General features: G+C 67.3%; 1 protein-coding gene across 1 annotated transcript in view; it reads left to right on the top strand.

Moving 5' to 3' along the window:
• Nucleotides 1–22604, top strand: part of SRCAP (Snf2 related CREBBP activator protein) — a gene marked incomplete at its 3' end in the record, with an annotated part of 28340 nt that extends 5736 nt beyond the window's left edge. The window contains exons 5-30 of the mRNA XM_076364028.1: nt 670–803; nt 883–958; nt 1718–1807; nt 2691–2786; nt 3606–3931; nt 4010–4187; nt 5047–5183; nt 5257–5426; nt 7974–8166; nt 9759–9895; nt 9975–10161; nt 11104–11273; nt 11908–12169; nt 12979–13096; nt 13214–13393; nt 14214–14381; nt 14880–14974; nt 16315–16532; nt 17171–17373; nt 18449–18618; nt 19427–19623; nt 19713–19827; nt 20098–20271; nt 21410–21589; nt 22029–22112; nt 22539–22604. Of these exons, the coding sequence (XP_076220143.1) occupies nt 670–803; nt 883–958; nt 1718–1807; nt 2691–2786; nt 3606–3931; nt 4010–4187; nt 5047–5183; nt 5257–5426; nt 7974–8166; nt 9759–9895; nt 9975–10161; nt 11104–11273; nt 11908–12169; nt 12979–13096; nt 13214–13393; nt 14214–14381; nt 14880–14974; nt 16315–16532; nt 17171–17373; nt 18449–18618; nt 19427–19623; nt 19713–19827; nt 20098–20271; nt 21410–21589; nt 22029–22112; nt 22539–22604 (4124 nt within the window). The remainder of the gene's footprint in view (nt 1–669; nt 804–882; nt 959–1717; nt 1808–2690; nt 2787–3605; nt 3932–4009; nt 4188–5046; nt 5184–5256; nt 5427–7973; nt 8167–9758; nt 9896–9974; nt 10162–11103; nt 11274–11907; nt 12170–12978; nt 13097–13213; nt 13394–14213; nt 14382–14879; nt 14975–16314; nt 16533–17170; nt 17374–18448; nt 18619–19426; nt 19624–19712; nt 19828–20097; nt 20272–21409; nt 21590–22028; nt 22113–22538) is intronic.
• Between the last annotated feature and the right edge of the window lie 10 nt (nt 22605–22614).

Raw genomic sequence — 22614 nt, 5'->3', positions numbered from 1 at the left:
GCACCCAGGGGTCCTGGGGACACTGGGAAGGGGACAGGGGCACCCAGAAGGGAGGGGGACAGGGGCACCCAGGGGTGCTGGGGAGGGGACAGGGGCACCCAGAGGGGATGGGTAGAAGGGGACAAGGGCACCTGTGGGTGCTGGGGAGGTGATGGGGGGATGGGGGCACCCAGGGGTCCTGAGGAGGGGACAAGGGGTCAGGGGCACCCATGGGTGCTGGAGAGGGGATGGTAACACCCAGAGAGGATGGGGACAGGAGGGACAGGGCCACCCATGGGTGTTGGGGAGGGGACAGTGACACTCGGAGGGGATGGGGGCAAGGGGGATTGGGCACCCAGGTCTGCTGGGGAAGGGACAAGGGGGACGGGGGCACCTATGGGTGCTGGGAAGGGGACAAAGGGGATGGGGGCACCCAAAGGGGATGGGTAAAAGAGGGATGGGGGCACCCATGGGTGCTGGGGAGGGGACAGGGCCACCCAGAGGGGATGGGGACATGGGGGACGGGCACCTAGAGGGGAGGGGACAAGGGGCCCCCAGGGCCACCCATGGGTGCTGGAAAGGGGACAGAGACTCCACCGCTCCCCCAAGGATGGTGATGATGGGGTGGGGTCCAGGGAGGGTGTCTGGGTGCCACCCACGGGTGCTGACCCCCCTTCCCCCCCACTGCAGACGGGGACATGGAGCCGCCAGATGAGGACGTCACCGAGGGTGTCCCCCCCGAGGCGCGGCGCCGCGAGCTGGAGCTGCTCAAGCGGGAGGGGGAGCTGCCCCTGGAGGAGCTGCTGGGCTCCCTGCCCCCCCAGGTACCCCCCCACCTTGGGGACCCCCCTGGCACCCCCAGGGACGCCCCCCTCACCCCCCTGTCCCGTCTCCCCCCCCCAGGCGCTGCTGCGGAGGAACAAGCGGCCCTGGGAGCCCCGCGAGGAGGACGAGGAGTTCGCGGCCGAGGAGGAGGAGGGTGAGGACGGGGGGGACACGGGGGCTGGCACCCGTTCTTGGGGGCTGGCACCCATCCCCAGGGGGCTGTAGCTTGACCTTGGGGTCTTTCACCGATTTGGGGGGGGTCTGTCACCTGTCCTGCGGTCTGTCACCTGTTTCTGAGACTTTGTCACCCATTTTGGGGGTCCGTCACCCATTTCTGGGGCTTTGCCACCCGACCTTGGCATCTGTCACCTGTCCCCGGGGGGCTGTCACCCATTTCTGGGGGCCTGGCACCCGTTTCTGGGGTCTGCCAGCTCTCCTTGGGGTTTGTCACCCTTTTCTGGGGCTCTGTCACCCATCCCTGGGGTCAGTCACCTGTTCTTGGGGTCTGTGACCCTTTTCTGGGGGCCTGTTACCTGTTTCTGGGGCTCTGTCACCCATCCCCAGGGATGTGTTACCTGTCCTTGGCATCTGTTTGTCACCCATCCTGGGGGTCTGTCACCTGTTCTTAGGGTCTGTCACCCTTTTTTGGGGGTCTGTCACCTGTCCCTGGTGGTCTGTCACCCATCCTTGGGGTCTGTTGCCCATTTCTGGGGATCTGTCACCCACAACAGAGCTCTTGTCGCCCGTCCCTGCAGTTCTTGTCACCCCTCCTGGGGCTACTGTCACCTGTCGGGGACTCTGTCACCCCCCTGGGTCTCCTGCATCCCCTGGGCTGGGTGTCCTGGGGCTGTCACCCCCCCTGGGGATGATGTCACCCCCCCCGGGGCCGGTTTCACCCGCTGGGTCCCCGCAGGCGAGGATGAGGAGGAGACGATCGCGGCGCAGGAGCGGCTGGAGGGTGACGTCGACCACAAGCAGGAGCTGGACGACCTGGCCCGTGAGGGTAGGCACAGCACCCATGGGTGCCCCCCCCCCCCCCAGCACCCACACAGGCCCCCGGGCATGGGGACACGGGGCGCAGGGACACGTGTGTGCGGGGACATGCCTGGGTGGAGGGGACATGGGGGGGGGGGGGGGGGGGGGCATGCGGGGGGGTGAACACAAGGACACGATTGTGCAGGGACACATGGTGGGTGACATGGGGACACGCGTGTGCGGGGACACGGGGACATGTGTGTGCAGAGTCATGTGTCTGGATAAGGGGGACACGTGTGCGCAGAGACGTGTGTGAGGACTTGAGGACACACGTGCAGGGACACGTGTGTGGACATGGGGACACGTGCGTACAGGGACACGTGCGTGTCGACACGGGGACGTGCGTGTACAGGGACATGGGGACACGTGTACAAGGATGTGGGGACACGCGTGTGCCAGGACACGAGAACATATGTGTGTGGGGACATAAGAACACGTATGAGGACGTGGGGACGCGCGTGTGCAGGGATGCGGAGATGAGTGTGTAGGGACGTGGAGACGCGTGTGTTCTGGGACACGTGTGCAGAGACGCGTGTGCTGGGACATGGGGACACGTGTGCTGGGACATGGGGACACGAGTGTGGAGGGACACAGCAACGTGTGCGCAAAGACATGAGAACACGTGTGTGTAAAGGCAGTGGGACACGTGTGTGCCAGGACATGGGGATGGAGGGTCACGTGTGGGAGGACACGGAGGACGCGCACGTGCAGGGACGTGAGAACACACGCGTGCGAGGACAGAGGGACACACGCGTGTGTACAGGGAGACGGAGCCACCCACGGGTGTGGGCAGGGGGCACCCCCCGCCCCCCGTGTGCCGGGCGTGTGCCAGGCGTGTGCGTGTTCCGCAGGGGCGCTGCCGATGGAGGAGCTGCTGCAGCAGTACGCCGGCGCCTTTGCTGACTCCGACTGTGACTCCCCCCCCGGTGCCAGCAGCACCCGCTCGGGTAGGGGCACCCATGGGTGGGGGGGGGGGTGGGCGTGGGCGTGGGCGTGGAGCATCCCTGGGGGGGGGGGGGGCACAGGGATGCGGGAGACGGGGGTGGCGGGGGCACCCCTGGGTGCTCTAGGGCCCACCTCTGTGCTGTGAGCCCCCCCCGGGTGCTATTGGGCCACCCCTGGGTGCTGTAGAGCTGTCCCTGCTACGGGACCACCCATGGGTGCCATAGGGTCTTCCTTGCTGCCATAGGCTCCCCCCCCCGGGTGCTGTGGGACCCCCTACATATTATAGGCCCCCCCCCAGGTGCTATAGGGCCACCCCTGGGTGCTATAGAGCTGTCCGTGGTTGCTGCAGGGACACTCATGGGTGCCATAGGGTCTCCCCGGTGCCATAGGGCCAACCCTGGGTGCTATGTGCCCCGGCCCCGGTGCTATAGGGCCGTCCATGGGTGCTATAGAGCATCCCTGGGCATCACAGGGCCACTCTTGGGTGCTATAGGGGCATCCCCAGGTGCTATAGGGCCTCATTGGGTGCTATGGGGTCATTCTCAGGTGCTGTAGGACCACCCATGGGCCCTAGAGACCCGTAGATGCCATAGGGTCACCCCTGGGTGCCACAGGGCCACCCCTGGCTCCTAGAGACCCCTCCCACAGGTGCCATAGGGCCGCCCCTGGGTCCTAGAGTTACTCCCTCCCAGTGTCATAGGGTCACCCATGGGTGCTATGGTGTCACACCTGGGTTCTGGAGACCCTGCCCAGGTACCATAGGGCCACCCATGGGTGCCACCTCTGGACCTGCCCCCAGCACCTGTGTGTGTCCCCCCCAGACTCGCCGGCGGCCGAGAGTGATGACGAGGAGGAGGAGGAGGAAGAGGAGGAGGAGGAGGAGGAGGAGGAAGATGAGGAAGAGGAAGAGGAGGAAGAAGAAGAGGAGGAGGAGGAGGAGGAAGAGGAGCAGGAGGAGACTGAGGCGGGTGCCCCCGCCCCCGAGGACCCTTCCCCACCACCGGGCACCCAAGAGCACCCAGGGGGGCCCCCACCAGCCGCGCCCCCGCCCCCCACCGCCGCCCCCACCCCCAAGAAGGAGATCACCGACATCGCCGCCGCCGCCGAGAGCCTCCAGCCCAAGGGCTACACCTTGGCCACCACCCAGGTAACCCCTCCCCCCGCCCCCCTGGCACCCATGGGTGCTGCAGGGAGGGGGTCACCCACCTCCGCACTCTCCCCCCAGGTGAAGACGCCCATCCCCCACCTGCTGCGGGGCACCCTGCGGGAGTACCAGCACATCGGGCTGGATTGGCTGGTCACCATGTACGAGAAGAAGCTCAACGGGATCTTGGCCGACGAGATGGGGTTGGGCAAAACCATCCAGACCATCTCCCTCCTGGCCCACCTCGCCTGCGAGAAGGGTGAGGGGTGCCCCCCAGCCACCCCCGGGGCGTCCCCAGTCTCTGCCGGGGCCGCGGGAGGTGCTCAGCGTCTTGGGTGGGAGTTGCTTCGACACCCTTGGGTGCTGTGGGGTCTTTGTAGGGTCTTCAGGGCTCATCTGGGTTCTCCTTGGGTTCCTTTGGGCTCTTCGTAGGGTCATTAGAGCTCGTCTGGGTTGTCCCTGGGTACCTTTGGGTGCTGTGTGGTCTTTGTAGGGTCTTTAGGGTTCATCTAGGCACTACCTAAGGACCTGTGGGTGCTGTGGGGTCTTTGCAAGGTCTTTAGGGGCCATCTGAGTTCTTCCTAACAGTTCCCTGAGCACCCTTGGGTGCTGTGGGGTCTTTGTAGGGTTTTTAGGGCCCATCTAGGTACTTCTTGAGCACCCTTGGGTGCTGTGGGCTCTTTGTAGAGTCTTTAGGGCCCTGCTTGGTGTTCCCTGACCACCCTTAAATGCTGTGGGGTCTTTGAGTGGTCTGCAGGACCCCACGGGCTCCCCAGGCACCCATGGGTGCTTTGGGCTCCTTATTGGGTCTTTAGATTCCTACCGGCTGCCCGAGCACCCGTGGGTCCTGTAGGCTCCTTACACAGTCTGTAGGTCCACATGGGCTCTCCAAGCACCTATGGTCTTGGAAGTTCCTTATGGGATCTGTACGTTGTCACGGGCTTCCCCAAGCACCCATGGGTGCTGTAGGCTCCTTGTAGGATCTGTAGGTCTCCATGGGTTTCCGGAGCATTCACGTGTCCTGTAGGTTCCTTGTGGGATCCATAGGTCCCAATGGGCTCCCCCAGCACCCGTGGGTGCCGCCCCCCCTCCCCTGACGCTGCCCCCCCTCCCCGCAGGCAGCTGGGGCCCCCACCTCATCATCGTGCCCACCAGCGTGATGCTCAACTGGGAGATGGAGCTGAAGCGCTGGTGCCCCAGCTTCAAGATCCTCACTTACTACGGGGCGCAGAAGGAGCGCAGGCTGAAGCGGCAGGTGAACCCCAACCCCGCGGGGAGGGTTTTGGGGGGTCCCCTGACCCTCCCTGACCCGCCCCCCCCCCCCCCAGGGCTGGACCAAACCCAACGCCTTCCACGTCTGCATCACCTCCTACAAGCTGGTCCTGCAGGACCACCAGGCTTTCCGCCGGAAGAACTGGAAGTACCTGATCCTGGACGAGGCCCAGAACATCAAGAACTTCAAGTCCCAGCGTTGGCAGTCGCTCCTCAACTTCAACAGGTCCGGGGGGAGTGGGTGGGGGGCACCCATGGGTGCTGGAGAACGCCCCAAGGGGCTGTGGGACACTTCAGGGTGCTCGGGAAGCCGGGTGTGCTGGCAAACAGCCTGGGGTGCTGAGGGTGTTGGGGCACCCTGGGGATGTTGGGGGCACCGTGGGAAGCCAGGGGGACCGCTGGGGGACACCCATGGGTGCTGGAGGACACCCCAAGGGGCTGTGGGACACTTCAGGGTGCTCGGGAAGCCGGGTGTGCTGGCAAACAGCCTGGGGTGCTGAGGGTGTTGGGGCACCCTGGGGATGTTGGGGGCACCGTGGGAAGCCAGGGGGACCGCTGGGGGACACCCATGGGTGCTGGAGGACACCCCAAGGGGCTGTGGGACACTTCAGGGTGCTCGGGAAGCCGGGTGTGCTGGCAAACAGCCTGGGGTGCTGAGGGTGTTGGGGCACCCTGGGGATGTTGGGGGCACCGTGGGAAGCCAGGGGGACCGCTGGGGGACACCCATGGGTGCTGGAGGACACCCCAAGGGGCTGTGGGACACTTCAGGGTGCTCGGGAAGCCGGGTGTGCTGGCAAACAGCCTGGGGTGCTGAGGGTGTTGGGGCACCCTGGGGATGTTGGGGGCACCGTGGGAAGCCAGGGGGACCCTGGGGGACACCCATGGGTGCTGGAAGACACCCCAAGGGGCTGTGGGACACTTCAGGGTGCTCGGGAAGCCGGGTGTGCTGGCAAACAGCCTGGGGTGCTGAGGGTGTTGGGGCACCCTGGGGATGTTGGGGGCACCGTGGGAAGCCAGGGGGACCGCTGGGGGACACCCATGGGTGCTGGAGGACACCCCAAGGGGCTGTGGGACACTTCAGGGTGCTCGGGAAGCCGGGTGTGCTGGCAAACAGCCTGGGGTGCTGAGGGTGTTGGGGCACCCTGGGGATGTTGGGGGCACCGTGGGAAGCCAGGGGGACCCTGGGGGACACCCATGGGTGCTGGAAGACACCCCAAGGGGCTGTGGGACACTTCAGGGTGCTCGGGAAGCTGGGTGTGCTGGCAAACAGCCTGGGGTGCTGAGGGTGTTGGGGCACCCTGGGGATGTTGGGGGCACCGTGGGAAGCCAGGGGGACCGCTGGGGGACACCCATGGGTGCTGGAGGACACCCCAAGGGGCTGTGGGACACTTCAGGGTGCTCGGGAAGCCGGGTGTGCTGGCAAACAGCCTGGGGTGCTGAGGGTGTTGGGGCACCCTGGGGATGTTGGGGGCACCGTGGGAAGCCAGGGGGACCGCTGGGGGACACCCATGGGTGCTGGAGGACACCCCAAGGGGCTGTGGGACACTTCAGGGTGCTCGGGAAGCCGGGTGTGCTGGCAAACAGCCTGGGGTGCTGAGGGTGTTGGGGCACCCTGGGGATGTTGGGGGCACCGTGGGAAGCCAGGGGGACCGCTGGGGGACACCCATGGGTGCTGGAGGACACCCCAAGGGGCTGTGGGACACTTCAGGGTGCTCGGGAAGCCGGGTGTGCTGGCAAACAGCCTGGGGTGCTGAGGGTGTTGGGGCACCCTGGGGATGTTGGGGGGCACCCTGGGAAGCTGGGGAGCCACCCTGGGGACGTTGGGGGGCACCCAGGGTGCTCACCCTGGGAGGGGACTGCGTGCAGCCTGTCCCGTGGGGTGCGGCTGGTGGAGGGTGACCCCCGTTTTAGGATGGTGCTGCCTGGGGGTGCCATGACACATGGCTGTAGCTGCCCACGGGTGCTCTGTAACTGCCTGGGGTGCTCTTGTAGCTGCCCGGGGGCACCCATGGGTGCTCTGTAACTGCTTGGGGTGCTCTGTAGCTGCCCGGGGGCACCCATGGGTGCTCTGTAACTGCCTGGGGTGCTCTTGTAGCTGCCCGGGGGCACCCATGGGTGCTCTGTAACTGCTTGGGGTGCTCTGTAGCTGCCCGGGGGCACCCATGGGTGCTCTGTAACTGCTTGGGGTGCTCTGTAGCTGCCCGGGGGCACCCATGGGCGCTCTGTAACTGCCTGGGGGTGCCCTGTAACTGCCTGGTGGTACCCATGGGTGCCTTATAACTGCCTGGGGGTACCCTGGCTTACGACTGTAGTGCCTGGGGGTGCCTGAGGGTACCCATGGGTGCTCTGTAACTGCCTGGGGGTACCCTGGCATACGACTGTAGTGCCTGGGGGTACCTGTGGGTGCCTGAGGGTACCCATGGGTGCTCTGTAACTGCCTGGGGGTACCCTGACGTACTACTGTACCTGCTTGGGGGGGGTACCCGTGGGTGCTCTGCAGCTGCCTGGGGGTACCCATAGGTCCTCTGTAACTGCCTGGGGGTGCCCTGTAGCTGGCTGGGGGTACCCGTGGGTGTGCCGTAGCCCCCCCCGGGGCACTCATGGGTGCTCTGTAACTGCCGGGGGTGCACCGTAGCCACCCAGGGGTACCCATGGGTGCACTGTATCTGCCTGGGAGTGCTCTGTAACTGCCTAGGGGAACCCATGGGTGCTCTGTAGCTCCCCGGGGGCACCCATGGGTGCCGGTGGGCTGACGGGCGTTCCTCCCCCGCAGCCAGCGGCGGCTGCTGCTGACGGGGACGCCGCTGCAGAACAGCCTGATGGAGCTGTGGTCCCTGATGCACTTCCTGATGCCCCGCGTCTTCCAGTCCCACCGGGAGTTCAAGGAGTGGTTCTCCAACCCCCTGACCGGCATGATCGAGGGCAGCCAGGAGTACAACGAGAGCCTCGTCAAGCGCCTCCACAAGGTGGGGGCGCCGGGGGAGGGGGCACCCCGGTTTTGGGGGGGGAGGGGGAGAGGCAGGGAGGGGGTTGAGCCCCATTTTGGGGTGTAGCTGGGTGGGGGCGTCTCCATTTTGAGGTGTAGCTGGGTGGGGGTGTTCCCATTTTGGGGTGTAGCTGGGTGGGGGTGACTCCTGTTTTGGGGTGACCCCTGTTTTGGGGTGTAGCTGGGTGTGGGTGTCCCCATTTTGTGGGGTAGCTGGTTGGGGGTGACCCCCATTTTGGGGTGTAGCTAGGTGTGGGTGTTCCCATTTTGGGGTGTAGCTGGGTGGGGGTGATGCCTGTTTTAGCGGGTTAGCTGGTTGGGGGTGACTCCTGTTGTGGGGTGACCCCTGTTTTGGGGTGTAGCTGGGTGTGGGTGTCCCCATTTTGTGGGGTAGCTGGTTGGGGGTGACCCCCATTTTGGGGTGTAGCTAGGTGTGGGTGTCTCCATTTTGAGGTGTAGCTGGGTGGGGGTGTTCCCATTTTGGGGTGTAGCTGGGTGGGGGTGATGCCTGTTTTGGGGGGTTAGCTGGTTGGGGGTGACTCCTGTTTTGGGGTGACCCCATTTTGGGGTGTAGCTGGGTGTGGGTGTCCCTATTTTGTGGGGTAGCTGGTTGGGGGTGACCCCCATTTTGGGGTGACCCCCATTTTGGGGTGTAGCTGGGTGTGGGTGTCCCCATTTTGTGGGGTAGCTGGTTGGGGGTGACCCCCATTTTGGGGTGTAGCTAGGTGTGGGTGTCTCCATTTTGAGGTGTAGCTGGGTGGGGGTGTTCCCATTTTGGGGTGTAGCTGGGTGGGGGTGATGCCTGTTTTGGGGGTGTAGCTGGGTGGAGGTGACTCCTGTTTTGGGGTGACCCCCATTTTGGGGGGTAGCTGGGTGTGGGTGTCCCCATTTTGTGGGGTAGCTGGTTGGGGGTGACCCCCATTTTGGGGTGTAGCTAGGTGTGGGTGTCTCCATTTTGAGGTGTAGCTGGGTGGGGGTGTTCCCATTTTGGGGTGTAGCTGGGTGGGGGTGATGCCTGTTTTGGGGGTGTAGCTGGGTGGAGGTGACTCCTGTTTTGGGGTGACCCCCATTTTGGGGGGTAGCTGGGTGTGGGTGTCCCCATTTTGTGGGGTAGCTGGTTGGGGGTGACCCCTATTTTGGGGTGTAGCTGGTTGGGGGTGACCCCCATTTTGGGGTGTAGCTAGGTGTGGGTGTTCCCATTTTGGGGTGTAGCTGGGTGGGGGTGATGCCTGTTTTGGGGGGGTAGCTGGGTGGGGGTGACTCCTGTTTTGGGGTGACCCCCATTTTGGGGTGGAGCTGGGTGTGGGTGTCCCCATTTTGTGGGGTAGCTGGTTGGGGGTGACCCCCATTTTGGGGTGACTCCCATTTGGGGGTGTAGCTGGGTGGGGGTGACTCCATTTTGGGTTGTAGCTGGGTGGGGGTCACCCCATTTCGCAGCACACCCCAACTCCGTGGTGGGGTTGACCCCCACGGTTCCAGCCCCGCCCCAGCTTATTGTTGGGGAGGGGGTCACCCCCATATTGTGGGGTGGAACCCCAAAACTTGCCGGCAGCTGACTGGCTGCTCCCCCAGGTGCTCCGCCCCTTCCTGCTGCGCCGGCTGAAGGTGGACGTGGAGAAGCAGATGCCCAAGAAGTACGAGCACGTCCTCAAGTGCCGCCTCTCCAAGCGCCAGCGCTACCTCTATGACGACTTCATGGGCCAGGCCAGGTGGGTGGCACGTCCCCACGCGTCCCCACGCGTCCCCCGGACCCCCCCCCCTGAACCTCCCCGTGTCCCCCTCTGGCAGCACCAAGGCCACCCTGGCCAGCGGACACTTCATGAGCGTCATCAACGTGCTGATGCAGCTCCGCAAGGTGTGCAACCACCCCGACCTCTTCGAGCCCCGGCCCGTCCACTCGCCCTTCATCACCGAGGGCATCTGCTTCGTCACCGCCTCCCTCGTCCTCCGCGCCCTCGACCCTGACCCCTTCAAGGTGACAACACCAGGGACGCCGACAGAGCACGCGGAGTTGGGCCACGGAGGGGTTTGGGGGGCACCAGGAGATGGTTCGAGGTGGCGTTGGGTGCCCTGGTGGTGTCACCAGCACCCAGGGTCACTAGGGTGGCCTTGTGGTGGCATTTCTGGGGAGGTGGAGGACATGGGATGCACCAGGTGAAGGGTTCAAGGTCTTCTTGACCAGGGTTATGGAGATGCAGGTGAGATGTATGGGTGGCACAGGCCATCACGTTATTGTCACCAGCAGGGGGGGCCACTGCCATGACTTGTGGTGACATTTCTGGGGACACAGATGGCATGGGAGGCATCAGCCACAGGGCTTAAGATCTTCTTGGCCAGGGTTATGGGAACGTAGATGAGATGTAGAGATGGCTTGAAGTGACACAGGTCACACTGTCATTGTCACCAGCACCTGGGGTCACTAGCGTGGTCCTGTGTCTTCGTGGTGGCACTTCCAGGGACATAGAGGACCTCACATGCACCAGGTGCAGGGTTCAAGGTCTTCGTGAGCAGGGTTATGGGGACACAGGTGAGATGTAGAGGTGGCCCAAGGTGTCGCAGGCCACCATGTCATTGTCACCTATGCCCAGGGTCACCAGCATGGCTCTATGTCTCAGCGGTGACAGTTCTGGGGACATAGAGACCATGGGGACACACCAGCCACAGGGCTCAAGATCCCCATGACCAGGCTTATGGGGACACAGGTGACATAAAGCTGGCCCGAGGTGACATGTGCCACCTTGTGACGTGTCATGACACATTGTCACCAGCACCCAGGGCCACCACCATGTCCCTGTGGTGGCAGCTGTTGGGGGTGTAGGGGACGCAGGTGGTGGCCCCAGGTGCCACCGTGCCCAGGACTCGGGGGCCGTGGCAGGAGTGGGGGACAGCGGGTGACGTCTCCGCGGTGTCCCTGCAGCACGTGGACATGGGGCTGTTCGACCTGGTGGCCCTGGAGGGCCGGGTGTCCCGCTACGCCGCCGACACCTTCCTGCCCCGCTGGCGGGTGACACGTCGCCTGGTCGAGGACGTCGCCGCCGCCCCCGACCCCCCCCCGCGCCCCAAGCCTGTCCGCATGAAAGTCAACCGGTGAGGGGGACACCGGGGTGGCCGTGGGGACACCAGGATGACCTTGAGAATGCCATGGTTCCCTTGGGGTCACTGGGATGGGGGGGGGGGGGGCCTTGGGGACACTGGGGTGATGGGGAGAACTTGGAGACACCAGGGGAGCCCTGGGGACACCAAGGGGGCCTTGAGGACACCAGGGAGCTTTGGGGACACCGGGGTGGTCTTGGGGACACCATGGGCATTTTGGGGACACTGGGATGGTCTTTGGAACCTCTTGGTCACCTTGGGGTCACTGGGATGGTGGTGGGGCCCTTGGGGACACAGGGACCCCTTGGGGACACCTGGGTGACGGAGGGACCTTGGGGACACTTGGGATGGCCTTGGGGACACCATGGGTGGCTTGGGGTTCACTACAATGGTGGTGGGGCCCTTGGGGGGGGGGGGGCAGGGTGCCTCGGGGGGGTGGTGACAGGACCCCTAGCGGGGGCAGGGTGCTCCGAGGGGGGGGGCGTGTCAGGTGCCCCAGGGGGGATTTAGGGTGCCATGGGGGGGTGTCGGGGTGCCAGGATCCTGGGGGGTTTTGGGGTGCCCGGGGGGGTGCCCGGGGGTGTTCGGGGCACCCCTGACCCCCCCCCCCCATTTCCCCCCCCCCCAGGATGCTGCAGCCGGTGCCGAAGGTGGAGAGCCGGGCGGTGCTGCTGCTCAACAGCCCCCGCCCCGGGGGGGGCCCCCCTGCCCCCCTGGGGGTGCTGCCCCTCGGCCCTGCCCCCCCGCCCACTGGACACGCCCCCCCACCTGGTGGACACGCCCCCCAACCTGGTGGACACGCCCCCCTGCTGGTGGCCCCCGCCCCCCCCGGGGTGACGCTGGCCCCCCCCTTACTGGCCCCTGCCCCCCCTGCTCCCGCCCCCCCTGCGGTAGGCCCCGCCCCTGCCGGTGGGGCCCCACCCCCTGCTGCTGCCCCCCTGCTGCCCCCTGGGGGGGCGGGGCTGGGGCTGGGGCTGGGATTGGCCCTGGCGGCCCCCCCCCGGCCCCCCCCCACCCTGCTGCCTGTGCTGGCCCCGCCCCCTGCCGGCCCTGCCCACGGTGAGAGGGCAGGGCTTGGTGGGGGCGGGGCTTGAAAAGGGGTGGGGGGCTTCTGGGAGGGGTGGAGCCTGGGAGGGGCGTGGTAAATGGGTGGTGCTTGGGGTTGATGGTGGGGCATGGTAAATGGGCGGGGTTTGAGGGCAAGGTGGGGTGTCTGAGGTGGGTGGGGCTTAAAGTTGGGGCGTGGTCTGGTGGGAGGAGGCGGGGCTTGGTCAATGGGCAGAGCTTGAGGTGGAGATGTTGATTGGGAGGTGCTTAAGAGGGGCGGGGCTTATGGGAGAAGTGGGTGGGGCTTGGGGCATTAATGGTCAATGCAGGAGGCGGTGCTGGGGGTGGGGGGGCAGGGCCTGGGAGGGAGGTGTGGCTTACAAGCCAGTAGCTGAGTGGGTGGGGCTTTATATAGGGTGGGTGGGGTTTTATGAAGGGGGCGGGGCCAGCACCTTGCCCTGGGCACTGAGCAAAGGGGCTGCAAGGATGGGGGATGCTGTGTGGGCGGGGCTTCTGCCGTGTGGGCGGGGTCTTGTGCTGGGCAGGCGTGGCCTCCCTGCCTCCTCTCCATTAACCCCTTCCCCTCCCCGCAGCCCTGCCGCCCGCTCCTCTGGCCGCACCCCCCGCAGCCGGCACCCCCCGCCCCCCCCAGCCCCCCCCCAGCCCCACCCTGGGGGGCAAGGGGGGGCCCCCCCTGGCTGCCTACGCCCTGCCCGGCCCCGGCCCGCAGCGCCTCCTGCTGGCCCCCGACATGCAGGCTCGCCTGCCCTGTGAGTACCCCCCCCCCCAAAACACCCCCTCCCCCCCTATTTTTGGAGGCCCCCAGCTATAATTTAAGCGGGGGGCCCCCCTAAACGTGTCTCTCCCCCCCCCCCCTTCCCCCGTAGCCGGCGAGGTGGTGAGCATCGGGCAGCTGGCGGCGCTGGCCCAGCGGCCGGGGGGGACCCCGGGCGGGGCGGCCCCGGGGGGGGCCAAGCCCCTCACCCTGCAGCTGCAGGGCAGCAAACTCACCCTGGCCGCCCCCCCCCTGCGGCACCTGGCCCTCGCCCCCCCCCGCGGCCTCCCACGTAAGTTGGGGCGACCCCCCTGCTGCCCCCCTTCTCCTTTGGGGGCAGTACCCCCTTTCTTTTGAGGGGAACAACCCCCCTTTTGAGGGGGACAACCCCCTGGTTTGGGGAGGGTGGGGTTTGGGGACGGTTACTGGGGGGGCGACCCCCCCCCGGCTGTACCCCAAAATGGGTGTTCCTTCCTTGATGGGATTGGCCCCGGTGAGGGGGGACCCCCAAAATAGGTAGAGACCTCCAAAATAGGGGGGGGGGGGGGAACCCTCAAGTGGGTGTGGGCCCCCAAAATGGGGGGTGACCCCCAAAGGTAGGGGACCCCTCCAGGTGGGTGGGGGACCCTAGGGATGGATGAGGACCTCCAAAATGGGTGGGGACTCCCAAAACCGGGTGGGGGATCCTAGGGATGGATGAGGACCTCCAAAATGGGTGGGGACTCCCAAAACCGGGTGGGGGATCCTAAAATGGGTGGTGGGACCTCAAGGTGGGTGGGGACCCCCCAGGTGGGTTGGGAGTTCCTGAGGTGGGGACCTCCTAGGGGTGGGCACCCGCTGAGATGGGTGGGGACCCCCAAAGGTGGGGGCCACCTAAGGCAGGTGTGGGACCTTAAAATGGTGGGGAGACACCCTAAAACGGGTGGAGGGACCCCAAAGGTAGGGTGGGGCACCCCCAAAATGGGTGGGGACCCCCAAAAGTGGGTGGGTATCCCTGGGTGGGTGGGTGGGGCTGGGGGGGGGGGCCCTGACAAAGAGTCCCCCAGTTTTGGGGAGCATGGGGGGGGGTTGGGGTGCCCCCTGACACCCCTCTGTGCCTCCCCCTCCCCCAGGGAATGTGGTGCATCTGGTGGCGGCTGGGGGGCAGCACCCGCTCCTGGGCCCCCCCGCCCAGGTCACCCTGCTGGCACCCGTTGCCCCCCCGGCCCCTGCGGGGGGGTCGCCCGCCGGGACACCCCCCCAGCCCCCCACCATCGGCCTCCCCATCGCCACCGCCCAAGGTAAGAGGGGGGTGGGGGTTTCTGGGTGCCACCCCAAGCTGCCAGGATGCCCCTGGGTGCCCCCGAGTCCCTCAGACCCCCGTTGGTGCCCCCTGGATCCCTCTGGGTGCCCCCCCCCCCACCCAAAACCACTGGGACCCTGCTGGGTGCCCCTGAGCCCCCCCCCGGGACTCCCCCAGAACCACTTTGGGTGCCCATTGACCCCCCCAGGACACCCCTGGGTACCCCTAGGACCACTCTCGGTGTCCCCAGGACTCCCCTGGGTGCCCTTGGGACCCCCCCCAGGACCCCTCTCGGTGCCCCTGGACCCTCCCCAGACCCTTTTCGGTCCCCCTAAGCCCCTCCTGGGGCTGCCCCCAGGACCCCTTTGGGTGCCCCTGAGCCCTACCTAAGACTCCTCTGGGTACCCCCAGGACCCCCCCTGGGTGCTGGGTGCTGGGGGGGTGGGGTCGGGGGGCTGTTGGGGGGGGTCCTGACAGGCCTGTTCCCCCCACCCAGTGCCGACGCCGCTGGTGAACAGCGGGGGGGTGGTGAAGATCGTGGTGCGGCAGGCGCCCCGCGACGGCCTGGTGGCCCCCCCCGCACCCCCCCCGGCACCCCCACCTGCACCCCGACCTCCCCTGGCCCCCCCGGGGCGGCCCCTGCTGCGGGTGCTGCCCGCGCCCCCCACCGCCGGCGTCCCCCCCACCACCGCCACAGCTGCTGCCGGCCCCGATCTGATGGGTGAGTGTCTGACACCCCCCCCCGGCACCCATGGGTGCCCCCCACCCTGGGGGCCCCCCACATGGCCCTGGGTGCCCCCTGTCCCCCTGGGGACCCCCCCCCGTGCTGGGCCACCCCATGCCCCTGGGTGCCCCACGTGCCCTTGGGTGCCCCTCTGCACCCATGGGTGCCCCCCACCCCCTTGGTCGTCGTCCCCCCCCCCATGCTGGAGGGGTGCCCCGCATGTCCTTGGGTGCCCCCCACCAACTATGGGTGCCCCTATATGCTATGGGGTGCCCATACATGCAGTGGGTCCCCTCCCTGGGTACCCCCCTGCACCCCTGGGTGCCCCCCCCCTCCCCCAACTCCTGGGCTCCCCCACGCTATGGGGTACCTCCCCGGGTGCCACCAGCCCCCCCTGACCCCCTCTTTCCTCCCTCCCCTGCAGCACCTGCAGCACCCGCAGCACCCGCCCCCCCCACCGCTGCCGCTCCCCCAGGGGCCCCCCCAGCTCCCCCTGCCGCTGCCGCCGCCCCCCCCCGGGAGGAGCCCGAGGGGCCGGGGGGGCCCAGCCCCCCCCCAGCGCCTGCCCCCCACCGGCCGCCCCCCCGCCGCCAGCCCCCGCCCCCCCCGCGCTCCCCCTTCTACCTGGTAAGCACCCTGGGAAATGGGGGGGCACCTATGAGGGGGCGCCGGGGGGCCACATGAGGGGGCAAGGGGTACTGGGGGGGCACCCATGGCTGGAGGGGGGGGCACCCAGGGGTCTCTACGGAGGGGGAGGGGGTGCTGGGTGCCTTCTGGGGGGGGGTGTGACATCATGGGGGGGGGGGTGGGTGTTGGGGGGTCCTGGATGACACACGGGGGGTGGGGTGACACCCCATGGGGGGGTGGGGGGGGTGGGTGTTGTGCCCCTCCCCCACAGGGGGTGCTGGAGGTGAGATGGGGGAGGGGACAACCTGCTATGGGGGGGTCTAGGGATGCAGGAGGGGGGTCCAGCGATGCTGGGGTTCCGGGGGGGGGGGTGGGTCTGGGGGTGCCGGGGGATCCTGCCCTCCCCCCATGTGCCCCTCCCCCCACAGGGGGTGCTGGAGGTGAAGTGGGGGAGGGGATGCCCTGGGACGGGGAAGGTCTGGGGCTGCTCTGGGGGTACCAGGGTGGGTCTGGGGGTGCCGGGGGGGGGGGGGGGGGGGGGTCGATCCCCCCCTCCCCACCATATTCCCCCCCCCCCCAGGAGTCCCTGGAGGCGAAGCGGGGGCGGGGCCGGGCGGAGCGGCTGGAGCGGCTGCTGCGGCTGAACGAGCTGCGCTGCGGGCTGGCCCCCGTCTACGGCAGCGAGGTGCTGGGGCTCTGCACCCTGCCGCCCCCCGCGCCCCCCCCGGGGGGGGCCCTGGCCCGCGCCGTCCTCTCCCCCCCCCAGCGCCTGCAACAGCTCCAGCCCCTCCTCGATAGGTACGGGGGACCCAGGCGTCCAGGGCGGGGGGGGGGACGGGGGACGACACCCAGGAATCCAGGGGGACCCAGGTGTTCGGGGAGGGGGGGTCCAGGGGGTTTGGGGGAACCCAGGAGTTTGGGGAGGGGTCCAGGGAGCCATAGGGTTTGGGGGGACCCAGGCATCCAGAGAGTTTGGGGGGACCGAGAGTGTTTGGGGGACCCAGGCATCCTGGGGGACCCAGGCATCCGAGGAGTTTGGGGGGACCCAGGTGGTTTGGGGGGACACAGACATCCAGGGGGACCCGGGTGTTCCAGGGAGGTTTGGGGGGACCCAGGCGTCCGGGGGGGACCTGTGCGTTCAGGGGGGCTTGGGGGGACCTAGGCGTCTGGGGCAGGGGGGGGGGCAGAGGGTTTGGGGGGACCCAGATGGTTTGGGGGGACACAGACATCCAAGGGGACCCAGGCGTCTGGGGAGTTTGGGGTGACCCAGGCGTCCGGGTGGACTCAGGCGTCCAGGGAGGGGTCTGGGGGTTTGGGGGGGGGACCCAGGCGTTCAGGGGGTGACCCAGGTGTCCAGGACCGGGGTCCCAGGCCTCCCGGGGGGGCTCCCCAATTGTCTGACACACACACACACACACACACCCCCCCCTTGGCAGGTTCATCTTCGTGCTGCCGCCGGTGGAGGCGCGGGGGGTGGCCCTGCACAGCTGCCGCCCCCCGCCCTGGCGCCTGCGCCAACGGGCCCAGCTGGAGCAGCGGCTGCGGGAGGAGCTGGCGCCCCGCGGGCGAGCCCTGCACCGGGTGCTGCGCAGCATGCGCACCCACTTCCCCGACCTGCGCCTCATCCAGTACGACTGCGGTACGTGGGGACAGCGGGGGACGTGGGGGACAGCGGGGGGCGTCTGGGCCATCGGGGGTGCTGGGGACACCGGGGACGTGGGGGACATCGGGGAGCCGGGTGCTGCACGGCAACGGGCACCCGCCGCCCCGACCTGCGCCGCATCCAGTGCGACTGCAGGACGTGGGGACAGCGGGGGCGTTGGGGACACTGGGGACATGGGGGACAGCGGGGAGCCGGGTGCTGCATGAGCACCCACTTCTCTGATCTCCCCCTTGATCCCCCCCTCCCGATCCTCGGGACACTTGGGGACACTGGGGGCATCAAGGGCATTGGGGACATTGTGGGTGGTGGGGACTTCGGGGAGCTGGGATGCACCCGCTTCCCCGCTCTCCCCCTAATCCCACCCTGATCCTGGGGACAGTTGGGGGACACTGGGGACATCAAGGGCATTAGGATGTTGGGGACATCAGGCGTGTTGGGGACGTGAGGGACATCCAGGACGTGGGGGACATCAGGGAGCTGGGGACAGCACAGGCACCCACTTTCCCACCTCCTAGCGCCATCCCCACGTCCCCAGCGATGTCCCCATGTCCCCAGTGATGTCCCCAGTGATGTCCCCATGTCCCTGGTGCCATCCTCACCCCACCATGTCCCAAATGGGAGCTGTCACCATCCCCCAGGGTGCCATTCTCATGTCTCCACCAATGTCACCGTGTCCCTACTAATGTCCCTATGTCCCTAATGACATCCCTTTGATGTCCCTGTGACCCTAGTGCTGGTCCAGTGTCCCCACTGATGTCCCCACTGATCTCCCCGTGTCCCTAGTCATGTGCCCATGTCCCCACAGATGTCCCCATGTCCCCAGCAATGTTGTCACCGATGTCCCCATGTCCCTAATGATGTCCCCATTGACAACCCCATGCTCCCAGCAATGCTCTCGTGACCCTAGTGATGTCCCAATGTTCCTCACTGATGTCCCCACATCCCCCTGGCTCTGCCCCAACAACCCCACCCACCCCCCATCCCAAAGCGGGGGTCACCCCACCCCTCCCCCTTGGCGGTGGCCCCCGGTGACGCCGGCGTCCCCCCCCAGGGAAGCTGCAGACGCTGGACGTGCTGCTGCGGCGCCTGAAGGCGGGGGCCCACCGCGTCCTCATCTTCACCCAGATGACTCGAATGCTCGACGTCCTCGAGCGCTTCCTCACCTACCACGGCCACATCTACCTGCGCCTGGACGGCAGCACCCGCGTCGAGCAGCGCCAGGTGCGGGGGGACCCAGGAGTTCGGGGCGGGGGGGGGGACACCCAGGCGTCCAGGCACCAACACCCTTGGACCCCTCCATGGGGACCCAGGTCTCCAGGAACCTCCCCCTGGTCCTACCTTGTAGCCACATCTCAATGGCTTCATGGTGGCAGGGGGGGATCCTGGTGTCTGGGGGTGGGGGGGCAGGTGTCCAGGGAGGACCAAAGGCATCCAGGAGGGACCCAGGTGTCCGGGGGGACCCAGGTATCCGGGCAGCGACACCCTTCGACTTCCTCATGGAGACCCAAGTGTTCAGCAGCCTGCCCCAGTCCCACCTTGTAGCCACATCTCAATGGCTTGACGGGTGGTATGGAGGATCCTGGTGGCCAGGGGGCGACCCAGATGTCCAGGGAGGACCCAGGTGGCTGGGGGGATCCAGGGGACGCAGGCATCCAGGCACCAACACCCTTGGACCCCCCCATGAAGACCCAGGTGTCGTGGAACCTTCCCCTGATCCCACCTTGTAGCCACATCTCAAGGGCTTGATGGTGGCAGAGGGGACCCACGTGTCTGGGGGGACCCAGGAGTTCGGGGGAGACCCAGGTGTCCGAGCACCAACACCCTTGGACCCCCCCCCCCGGGGACCCAGGTGTCCAGGAACCTCCTTCTCATCCCACCTTGGAGCCACATCTCAAGGGCTTGATGGTGGCAGGGAGGAACCTCGTGTCCAGGAGGAGACCCAGGCGTCCCGGGGGGGGGACCCAGGCATCTGGGCCCCCCTCTAACGTGGGACCCCGGCGTCCGGGCGGCGCCGCGCTGCCCCCTGCAGGCCCTGATGGAGCGTTTCAACGCCGACAAGCGCATCTTCTGCTTCATCCTCTCGACCCGCAGCGGCGGCGTCGGCGTCAACCTGGCGGGTGCCGACACCGTCGTCTTCTACGACAGCGACTGGAACCCCACCATGGACGCCCAAGCCCAGGACCGGTGCCACCGCATCGGCCAGACCCGTGACGTCCACATCTACCGGTACGTCCAGCTCCCGGCCTCCTGGGACCTCGCCTGGACGCCCGGGTCCTCCACGGTCACCTCACCCCACCGCTTTGTCTCCTCCTCAGGCTCATCAGCGAGAGGACGGTGGAGGAGAATATCCTCAAGAAGGCCAACCAGAAGAGGATGCTGGGAGATATGGCCATCGAGGGGGGGAACTTCACCACCGCCTACTTCAAGCAGGTAGCTGAGGACCCAGGTGTCCGGGGGGACCCAGGTGTCCGGGGGGGGTCCCAGGTGTCCGGGCAACGACACCCTTGGACCTCCCCATGGGGACCCAGGTGTTGAGGAACCTCCCCCTGATCTCACCGTGGAGCCACGTCTCAGTGGCTTGATGGTGGCCAGGGGGGACCCCGGTGGCCAGGGGAGGACCCAGGTGCCCGGGGGGGGTCCCAGGTGCCCGGGGGGGTCCCAGGTGTCCGGGCCTGGCACTGATCTGCCCCCCCCCCCCAGCAAACGATCCGGGAGCTGTTCGACATGGCGCCGGAGGAGCCGGGGCGCCGGGAGCCAGACAGGGACAAGGAGAAGGAGAAGGAGAAGGAGAGGGACAAGGACAGGGACGGGGACGTCCCCCTCGATGAAGACGAGGACCCGGTGGCCACCCGGCGCACCCACATCCTTGAGCAGGTGGGGCCACATGTCACCCCCCATCCCCCTGATGTCACCCTGATGCCACCCCATGTCCCCACGTCCCCTGATGTCCCATGTCCCCTGGTGGCCCTGATGTCCCCAACATCCCTGATGTTCCTGATGTCCGCTACATCCCTGATAACTACTCCCGTCCCTGTGTCCCCTGATGTTCCCTCATGTCCCTGATGTCCCCTACACGCCTGTGTCCCGTGCTGTCCCCAATCTCCCTGATACCACCCACATCCCTGTGTTCCCCCATGTGGCCCCTGATGTCCCCCATGTCCCCAGTGTCCCCAACACCCCTAATGTCCTCTGATCTCCCAGACGTCCCCCATGTCCCTGATGCCCCCCATGTCCCCAACACCCCTAATGTCCTCTGATCTCCCAGACGTCCCCCATGTCCCTGATGCCCCCCATGTCCCCAACACCCCTAATGTCCTCTGATCTCCCAGACGTCCCCCATGTCCCTGATGTCCCCCATGTCCCTGATGCCCCCCATGTCCCCAACACCCCTAATGTCCTCTGATCTCCCAGACGTCCCCCATGTCCCTGATGTCCCCCATGTCCCTGATGCCCCCCATGTCCCCAACACCCCTAATGTCCTCTGGTCTCCCAGACGTCCCCCATGTCCCTGATGTCCCCCATGTCCCTGATGCCCCCCATGTCCCCAACACCCCTAATGTCCTCTGATCTCCCAGACGTCCCCCATGTCCCTGATGCCCCCCATGTCCCCAACACCCCTAATGTCCTCTGATCTCCCAGACGTCCCCCATGTCCCTGATGTCCCCCATGTCCCTGATGCCCCCCATGTCCCTGATGTCCCCCATGTCCCTGATGCCCCCCATGTCCCCAACACCCCTAATGTCCTCTGGTCTCCCAGACGTCCCCCATGTCCCTGATGTCCCCCATGTCCCTGATGCCCCCCATGTCCCCAACACCCCTAATGTCCTCTGATCTCCCAGACGTCCCCCATGTCCCTGATGCCCCCCATGTCCCTGATGCCCCCCATGTCCCCAACACCCCTAATGTCCTCTGATCTCCCAGACGTCCCCCATGTCCCTGATGTCCCCCATGTCCCTGATGTCCCCCATGTCCCAGACGTCCCCCATGTCCCTGATGTCCCCGCTGTCCCCAGGCACTGTGCGGGGCGGAGGACCCCGAGGATATCCGGGCGGCCTCGCAGGCGCAGGCGGAGCGGGTGGCGGCGCTGGCTGAGTTCAGCGAGAGCCTCAGCCCCGAGGAGGAGCGGGGTGGCCCTGAGCCTGAGGAGGAGCTTTCCAAGGCCGAGCAGGAGATCGCCGCCCTGGTCGAGCAGGTGGGGACCCAGGTGTCCGGGGCCTTTGGGGGGACCGAGGTCTCCAGGGGGTTCAGGAGAACCTGGGTGGTTGGGGGGCTGGAGGGATCCAGGCATCTGGGGGGGGGACCCAGGTGTCCGGGGCCTTTGGGGGGACCGAGGTCTCCAGGGGGTTCAGGAGAACCTGGGTGGTTGGGGGGCTGGAGGGATCCAGGCATCTGGGGGGGGGACCCAGGTGTCCGGGGCCTTTGGGGGGACCCAGGTGTCCAGGGGGTTCAGGGGAACCTGGGTGGTTGGAGAGCTGGAAGGACCGAGGCGTCCGGGGGGGGGGGGGGGGGGGCTTGGGGCCACCCAGGCATCCAGGGGGAGGTTGGGTGGACCCCGGCATCCGGGAGTGGACCCCGGCGCCCCGGGGGGGGGGACCCCGGCGGCCGAGGGACCCAGGTGTCCGGTGCGGCAGCTGACGCCCATCGAGCGCTACGCCATGAACTTCCTGGAGGCGTCGTTGGAGGACGTCAGCCGGGAGGAGCTGAAGCAGGCGGAGGTGTGTGGAGGGGGGGGCACCCATGGGTGGGGGGCAGCCAGCGGAGCCGCTGTGGGGTGGGGGGCACCCTTCAGGGTCTTGCTATGGGGTAAGGGGGCAGCCAGGGTGGGGGGCTGGGGGAGGCCTGCTGGGTGGTGGGGGTCCCAGAGGGGCCCGCCTTCAGGTGGGGGCACCCACAGGGGTCTTGCTATGGGGTGGGGGCATCAAGGGGGTCCCACTGTGGGGCAGGGGGTACCCATAGGTCCCTGTTAGTGGTGGGGGCACCCATGGGTTGGGTATGGGTTGGGGGGCACCTGGGGGGTCCTGCTGTGGGGCAAAGAGCACCCACGAGGGTCTTGCTGTGGGGCAGGGGGTACTCGGGGGGGGGGGGGGGGGGGGCGGGGTTTGGCTATGGGTTGGGGACACCCATGGGTGCTGCCTCCACAGGAGCAGGTGGAGGCGGCGCGGAAGGACATCGACCAGGCCAAGGGGGGCGGGCGCTTCCGCCTGCCCCCCCAGGAGG

Source organism: Aptenodytes patagonicus, unplaced genomic scaffold (genome assembly GCF_965638725.1).
Source record: "Aptenodytes patagonicus unplaced genomic scaffold, bAptPat1.pri.cur scaffold_448, whole genome shotgun sequence".
NCBI lineage: Eukaryota > Metazoa > Chordata > Aves > Sphenisciformes > Spheniscidae > Aptenodytes > Aptenodytes patagonicus.
This window is presented reverse-complemented; position numbering and strand designations above follow the sequence as displayed.